An 8378-nucleotide genomic window follows, 5' to 3' on the forward strand; every position below is an offset into this window, starting at 1 on the left:
TATCTATCCGTCCATATACCCATGTTTGCCTTCACTGACAACTCAGTACTGTATGCTGTTGTTATGTGCCTTCGAGTCAGACCTGACTCACAGCGACCCCTCCTTGTGTTTCCCAGGCAGTATCACTACGGAAGTAGATTGCCCCATCTTCCTTCCGAGAAGTGGCTGGTGGGTTTGAACCACCAGCCTTCTGGTTAGCAGTCAAGTGTCTTAGGCACTATGCTACCAGAACTCCTTATGGGCATATAATTCTTGATAGGAATTTTTTTTTCTTTCAGGGTTTTATATGTATCATCCCCATCACCTTCTCACCTACATAGTTTCTGTAAAGAAATCACAGCTTAGTCTTATTTGTTGCCTTTTGTAGGTAACTTTTTGTTTTTCCCTTGCTTTCAGGATTCTTTTTCTTTGATTATGGTGAGTTTGATTATGCTCTGTCTTGGTGATTTTCTTTTGGGTTCTATCCTGTTTGCTGTTCATTGAACTTCTTGAATCGACATATTCTTGTCTTTCATCATATTAGGGAAATTCTCTCTGAACAAATCTTCAATTTTCTCTGTGGTTTCATCTCTTTCTTCCTGTTCTGGAATTCCAATTACATGTAGGTTATTTCTCTTGATGATATCCCACTTGAATCTTAGGCTTTCTCCATTTTATTTCGATCTGTTTTCTAACTGATCCCTTACCAAAGTAGTATTGATTTATTTGTCTTCAATCTCACTAATTCTGTCTTCCACTGATTTGATTCTACTCCTTTGCCCACTCAATGTGTTAATCTACTTCTGAAATTTTAGTATTAATCTTCTGGGCTTCTATCTGTAGATTCTGTTTCATTTCTAATTATTTATTTATTTTGTCATTTTGTTCTTGTATTGTCTTCTAGGGTTTTGTGTTTTCCTTAATTTTGTTTTCTTAATTTTGTCAGTATTTCCTTGGGTCTCTCTCTCAGTATGTTGGAGATACCTAAATATAATTCTTTTGAATTCCTTATCAGGGAGTTCCAAAGCTGCTTTTTCCTCCAGGATGTTTTCTGGGTCTGTATCCTGGTCTCTTGTTTCTACTACTTTATCTGCTTCTTTGTGTGGACTATCATGGTCTGTTGTCTCCAAAACATTGTGATGTCATTGTATTTATTTAATTGATGATTGTATGTTGGTGTGATTGACCCAAGATAATTTTTTCTTTGTTTTGTTTTGATATATCTGAGTAAGCAGGGTACTGTGCTCCTCAATTCGCTAGTTTGCAGCACTTATGCACTCACCACCTGTGTCCTGGTGGGTGTGATAGAGAATGAGAGTGGGTGCACAGATTTCTGTTGGCTGTAAACAGCTGTTAAGGGTGAGTCAGGTTCATATTGGCTGTTGTTTATCATTGTCCAGTTGCTGCAGAACCAAGTGGAGGCCCTCACTTGGTAGAAGAAATATTTAAAGAAATACTTTAAAAGGACAAAAGAAACATAAACAGAAAAAGAGGGGGGGAATAAAAGGAAACTCACAATCCTGAGTTGGGCGGAGTAAGAGAAAAGAGCTAGAGTAAAAGAATAATAAAGAAAAAGTAAGAAAACTGCAAAAAGAGAAACAAGGGACGGGAAGAACTGAAAGAAGGAAAAAAGATGGGAACCAGGAAAAAGGAACAGAGGAAAAATAAAAAAACTAGAATGTAAGAAGGGAAAAAGGAGGACTAAAAATAGAAATGAAGAAAAAAGAAATACTTTAAAAACAGACAAAAAAAGGAAACAAATCGGGGGAGGGGGGGAAGTGGGGCTAGGCACCCCCACTCCTTCAGAGTACACAGACTGGGATGAAATTCCTGCTGGTACAAAAGATGGATGGAGGTGGCAGATAGTTGCACTTCCATTCACCAAGAGTGTGTAGGGTATAAAAGTAACAAGGGGAATATCGCATCTTTCCAGTTGTCAGACTCCAGTGTGGTTGGCTGTGTTACCCTCATCAAGTGGAGCCTATTCTTAGGTCTCTGCAATCCGAATCCTGCCACTTTAAATATCCAAAATGGCTGGACTGCTTGTAAATATTCAAAATGGCTATGCTCTCCAGACAGCCATAAGTCCATAGCTCAGTTTGTCTTCTTTGTTGTTTCCCTTTTTAGTCGTCAGCCACCAGTGCAGTTGACCATGCAGCCTTTGACAAGGAGGGCTGATTTTTAGGCTACTCTCCAGGTCCTAACACCACTTGTACATATTCAAACTGGATACACCATCAGGACAGCTGACAGTACACAGCTCTGTCTTCTTATTCACTGTTTTCATTAGTTTTCTTCTATCAAACCAAAAAAAAACCAAACTCACTGCCACTTAGTCAACTGTGGCTCATAGTAACCCCTCCTCGGGTTTCCAAGGGGGTATCTCTACGGAAGTAGATTGCCCAATCTTCCTTCCAAGGAGCAGCTGGTGGGTTTGAACCACCAGCTTTCTGGTTAGCAGTCAAGAACCTTAGGCACTATGCCACCACAGTTGGTATTTAATCCACTTCTGTATCTTTACTTTCAAAGCTCAGGGCTCCAGGATTATCTTCTGTATCTGTCAACTGGTTTCTCTTTTCTTTGTTGAAGAGGGTCTGTGTGGTTTGTCTGTCTATTCCATCATCTTACCGGAAGCCCCTACATAAACTCTTAAAAACAGAGTTTTCTTTTCTTTTTTTTTTGGTGCTAAAACCCAGGCATGAAAAAACAGAGTTTTCTTCAGCTGGTGACAGAAGAGGAGGTCAGAGAGATTGAAAGTATGAAGGGAATTTGATACACAGTTGCTGGTTTAAACATGGAGGGAAGATAGGCAGCCTTAAGGAGCTGAAAAAGGTACTGGCTGACAGCCAGCATGGAATTGGGGACCTTGTCCTGTTAACTGCAAGGTAATAAATTCTGTCAACCACCTGAATAAGCTTGTTTCTCACCAGACAAGTACCAAGCTGAGCCACCATCTTAATTTCAGCCCTGTGATATCCTGAGTAGAGAACTCTGACATGCAATGTTGACTTGTGACTTACAGAACCATGTGCTAATAAATGGGTATTGTTTTAAGCCATTAAGTTTGTGATAGTTTGTAACACAGCAAAATAATACAAATACAATGCTGAATTATTATAGTGTCAAGAAGGAAAAGAAAATAAACTGAATATAAGAATATTACATTTTTCAGAGTACATAAGTTCTCACAGTTGCAAATGTGATTCTTAGAAAATGGAACAAACCAAAATCCAAGAACAGATATGAAACACAAACCAATTCTGACTACAGCAAAATAAAATATTTTACTGATATTTATTGATAATAAAATTATCAATAAAAGCTCTGTTCTTAGGTGCCATCAAGTTGGTTCCAACTCATTAGCGACCTTATATACAACAGAAGGGAACACTACCCGATCCTATACCACTCTCACATCGTTGCTATGTTTTAGCCATTGTTGGAGACAATCAAAATGTACACATTTTGGTTAAATTTCAAACCCAAGAGAAATTATTTATAGCAGAGAAACTTACCCTATTTTGAAAAAATGATGCATGAAAATGTGATGTTGTAGCAGATATTGATACTAAAGTAATAGTTTCTTCAGAACTAGGATTATGTAAGTAAACTTTTTCCATTTTTGGCATGCCAACTGGCCTGTAAAAACAAAAAAAAAATCGTCACAAACATTTAAAATACCGAAAATATTAGACAAATTCATACTCAAACACATAGATGGTATTTATTAAATAGATATAGCTTTAAAATTACACATAAAAAGGTATTTACCTATTCAACCAATATTTACTGAGTGCCAATTATGTGCCAATACTCACTGTGCCAGGTGCTGGGGATACAATGAAACAAGACAGTCTCAGGCATGAAACAAAATGTTTAGATCTTTACATTTCTTTCTATAATATTGCTCTACGTCCCCCTTCCCAATTCTTAATCTTGCCCTTTTACCCCCATATTCCACTGATATAATGCTTACATGATCTTCAATGTAGGAACTGAAACTGGATGGCAAAGTTATGCCAGATCTGCCTTATGAGCTAGGGACTGTTATCTTCATTTTATAGATGAGGATACTGACACACAGAAAAGTTAGTTAACTTGTAGCCTGGATGTGAATCTAGGTCATTCAGCTCTAGTTAATGCAGTCACTCGCTATATTAAAAACTGCCTCCTCTCAAAGGAACAATATAAAACACACACTCAATGGTCTCATACCACAGATCCAGTTCAGTGTCCCCTTGGCAAGCATCTTATCACACACTTTAAAAGTAAAATCTCATTATTATTTAGTTCACGTAGTATTGCTATAGCTAATCTTATATGCACTTAACTCCTAAAACATCAGAGAATTTTATATATAAATCACATTTTTTTCTTAGTGCTCTCTAATTGGCATCAGTCTTCTTATTTCTTCAATAGGATTATCAGCTTGAGAAGAAAGGTTACATTATATATTTACTGTATATTCCCCATGTTATCTAGCACAGGACCAAGAACATGGTAAGGATTTGCACGAGCACTCCTGTGCATTTTCTCTCTCTCTCTCTCACTCACACACACACATTCAATCAATGGCTATGAAGAAGTGAAAGTCGGAACAAGAATTTAAAATAAGCATAATAAAATGTACTAAAGTAGATATGGTAACATGAAACAAGAAATCATATAGAAAACTAGAAAATTTTTGGCATAAAATATAATGCAGAAAGGTAACAAGATAGGTAAAAAAAAGATATTGCACATAAAAATTTAGCAAGTTGGAAGATCAGACTGAAAATTTATTTCAGAATTTAGCAAGAAGAAATACATATTCAGAGAAATAGGACTATAGAAAATATAAAAGAAAACAGAGCTATGTAGAAATTACAATATTTGGAAAATGAAAAGGAGAAATATTTGAAATATATGGATAAAAAATAAATCAGAATTTAAAGAAAGATGAAATAATTCTTGAGTAAAATGGTTTATAAAGTGTCAACAAGGGGAGATAAAGAAACCTCATACCAAACCCACTCCCATCAAGTTGATTCCAATTCATACTGATCCCCACTGGGTTTCTGAAGTGGTAAATCTTTATGGAACTAGATTGCCCAGTCTTCCTTCCATGGAGCGGCTGGTGGGTTTGAACCACCAACCTTCTGGTTAGCAGACAAATGCCTTAGGCACTGTACCACCAGGCTCCTTTATACATAGATATACACTGTAAAGTGTAAGGAGTTATAAAAGTTCCTTATATTAAAAGTTTCGTATATATCATAAGGAATACATCTCCCTTCTGATATATATATGATTTTCAAGTATTTTCTCCCATTCCATGGGTTATCTTTACATTTTCTTCATGGTATCATTTACAGCATAAAAGCTTTTAATTCTTGTGTAGTCCAGTTTATATATTCTATATTTTGTTACTTGTACTTCTGGAGTCACATCTAAAGAAAGTACGTAACAAGTACTGAAGGCTTACTTCAGTGTTTTCTTCAAGAGATTTTATAGTTTTTATATTCATATTTATAACATGTTTTGAAGTAATTTTTGTATATGGTGTGAGGAAGGGGTTCAGTTTAACTTTTTTGCATATGGATATTCAATTGTCCCAGCATCAGTTACTGAAAAGGCTATTCTTTCTCCATTTAATTGTCCTGGTACCACTGTCAAGATCAGTTGATAATAAATGTAAAAGGCTTTCTGGAATCTAGATTCTATCTATCCCATGTAAAAAAAAAAAAAAAGACCAAACTCACTGCCATCAAGTCGATTTGACTCATAGCGACCCCTCCTTGGGTTTCCGAGGGAATATCACTACGGAAGTAGATTGCCCAATCTTCTTTCCGAGGAGTGGCTGATGGGTTTGAAACACCAGCCTTCTGGTTAGCAGTCAAATGCCTTAGGCACTACGCCACCAGAGCTCCCCATGTATCCACCATGTGTTTTACACAAATACATAACACCTTCTACAGTTCTTTGCCAACTGCTCCCTCCCTTAGGAAGTATTTTTGTTAACATGTTAATTTATTTTTTTTTCAGCAACATGTAAAATAAACTGGCACAGCAGCACTTACGAACATACTTTCCAGGGGGAGGGCGAGGTTGGCAAATAAATGTAGAAGATGTGTGCTATTTTGGCAAAAATACAGTGAATGTCTATCATTAAGACGAGAGCTCTGGTAGCATAGTGCCTAAGGCATCTGACTACTAACCAGAAGGCTGGTGGTTCAAACGCACCAGGCACTCCTTGGAAGGAAGGTTGGGCAATCTACTTCCGTAGTGACACCATCTCGGAAAACCAAGGAAGGGTCTCTATGAGTTGGATCCAACTCAATAGCAGTGAGTTTGGTTTTGGTCATTAAGACAGCATCACTCGGTCTTGACCACTATATATTTGTATAAAGTTTTGAATTTGGGAGGTATGAGTTCTCCAACTTTGGTGTCCTTTTTAAAGATTATTTTAGCTATTCTAAATTTCTTATATTTCTGTAAGATTTTAGAACAGCTTGTCAATTTCTGCAAAAAGCCCAGCTGGAATTTTGATAGAGATTGCATTTAATCTGTAGATCAATTTGGAGATTACTATCTTCATAATTTATGTCTTCTGATCCATGAACATAGGATGTGTTTCTATTTATTTAGTTCTGTAATTTCTTTTGAAAATGTTGTGTAGTGTCCAGTATGTAAGTTTTACACTTGTCAAATTTATATCTAAACATTTTATTCTTTTTGATGCTAGTGTAAATAAAATTTTGTCTTCACTTCATTTTTGGTTACTTATGGCTACTATACAATAATGAATTTTTTTTTTTTTTTTTTACTTTGTACTCTGTAACCTTGCTGAACTTACTTAATAATTCTAATAGTTTTTTGGTGGACTCCTTACGATTATCTATATACAAGATTATATCATCTACAAATAGAGACGATATGACTTCTTCCTTTCCAATCTAGCTGCCTCTTATTTCTTTCTTTCTTGCCTAATTGTACTGGGCACCAACGTTTTAGAAGTAAGTACAATATTGAATGGAAGTTTCAAGAGTAGACATCCTTGACTTGTTCCTGATGTATGGGAAAATCTTTCAGTTTTTTACCATCAAGTATGATATAAGCTGTGTGGTAGTTAAAGTTGTGTGTCAACTTAGCTGGGCCTGGTTGAGTGGCTGGGCAGCTGGATGTAGTTATTCCCCACGGTGAGACAGGCAATGAATTCCACGGTGGAATCTACTGGTGCAGCTGAGTAGCTGCTTTAAGGAGGTAGGCTTCTTCCAGTATATAAGCAGCAGCTTTGAGAACGGTCTCCAGCTTTTTGGCACACTTGGACCCTACACATAGCCAAGTTGTTGTACAGCAGCCAGTCATGCCCTGCCGATCCTGGGACTTTTTCTTGACTTTAATGAATAGCTTGCTGTGTTGTTTGGTGATATCGGGACTATGCCTTTTTACTTGTTGAATTTGGGTTTGTCAGCCTCAGCAGCCAGCAGCTTCCTGAGTGAAGAGAAGCCTCCAGCCTTAGCGGGCCAGAAGCAGGAGGCAGAGCTGAAGCCCAAGGTTGAGGAGCTTTCACCCAGCCCCTAGAGCCCAGCACTTTGAAGTCAGACTTCTAGCCTCCAAAATGTAAGGGAATAAAGTCCTGTTTGTTAAAGCCATCCCATCTGTGGTATACTCCTGTCAGAATGGCACTAGGTAACAAAAACACTTTGTTTTTCCCCTGACATATTCCCTTTATCGGTCGAGGAAATTTATTATCATGAAAAGACATAGTTTTTCTTTTTCATTTTTTATTTGTTTATTTTTTTATTGTGATTTGGGTGAAAATTTCCAGAGCAAATTCACTTTCCATACAGCAGTTCACATACTCTTTGTCTCATGACACTGACTACAGTTTACCACAATACAACAGCTCCCCTCCCACTTCCTCCCCATAGTTACCTCTTCCCTGTGTCTATCCCTCCATGCACTCCTGCCCCCTGAGCTGTCTCCCTGTGCAGAAGCAGAACTTCTTCCTCCCATGATTCTTCTCTCCAAGGAGTGTATCCACCTCAGGAAAATGTCCAACTCATATGCCTATCTTTTGTTTGGCTGGAAGCCACAAGTATGGGTTCAATTCTAGAACTGAAGGGCACCTAGGGGCCATAGTCTCAGTGGTTCCACCAGGCTCTATCATACCAGCAAACCTGGTCCCCCACTTTTTTTTTCTCCAAATGATTTTGAGTTTTGTTCAATATTGTTCTTCCTCTCTATCCAGGATCTCCTGCAGAGATCCCCTTCCAAGTGGTTGACAATGGTAGCTGGGCACCATTTAGTTCTTCTGGTCTCATAGTTGTATAGGCTGCGGATCGCATGGTGTACCAGTTGCTAGGACTAATTGTTTCCATGAATTTTTGGTTTTCTTCATTCTTCTTTGCTCTGGA

The 8378-nt window shown here is 37.7% G+C and overlaps 1 protein-coding gene across 1 annotated transcript in view; it reads right to left on the reverse strand.

Moving 5' to 3' along the window:
* Positions 1–8378, reverse strand: part of TMEM131 (transmembrane protein 131) — a 334956-nt gene that overhangs the window by 138056 nt on the left and 188522 nt on the right. Inside the window, exon 5 of the mRNA XM_007959450.2 lies at positions 3495–3618. Coding sequence (XP_007957641.1) covers positions 3495–3618 — 124 coding nt within the window. The remainder of the gene's footprint in view (positions 1–3494; positions 3619–8378) is intronic.

The sequence above is a fragment of the Orycteropus afer genome, unplaced genomic scaffold (genome assembly GCF_000298275.1).
Source record: "Orycteropus afer afer isolate SDZICR_OR568_19922 unplaced genomic scaffold, OryAfe1.0 scaffold00017, whole genome shotgun sequence".
Classification (NCBI taxonomy): Eukaryota; Metazoa; Chordata; class Mammalia; order Tubulidentata; family Orycteropodidae; genus Orycteropus; species Orycteropus afer.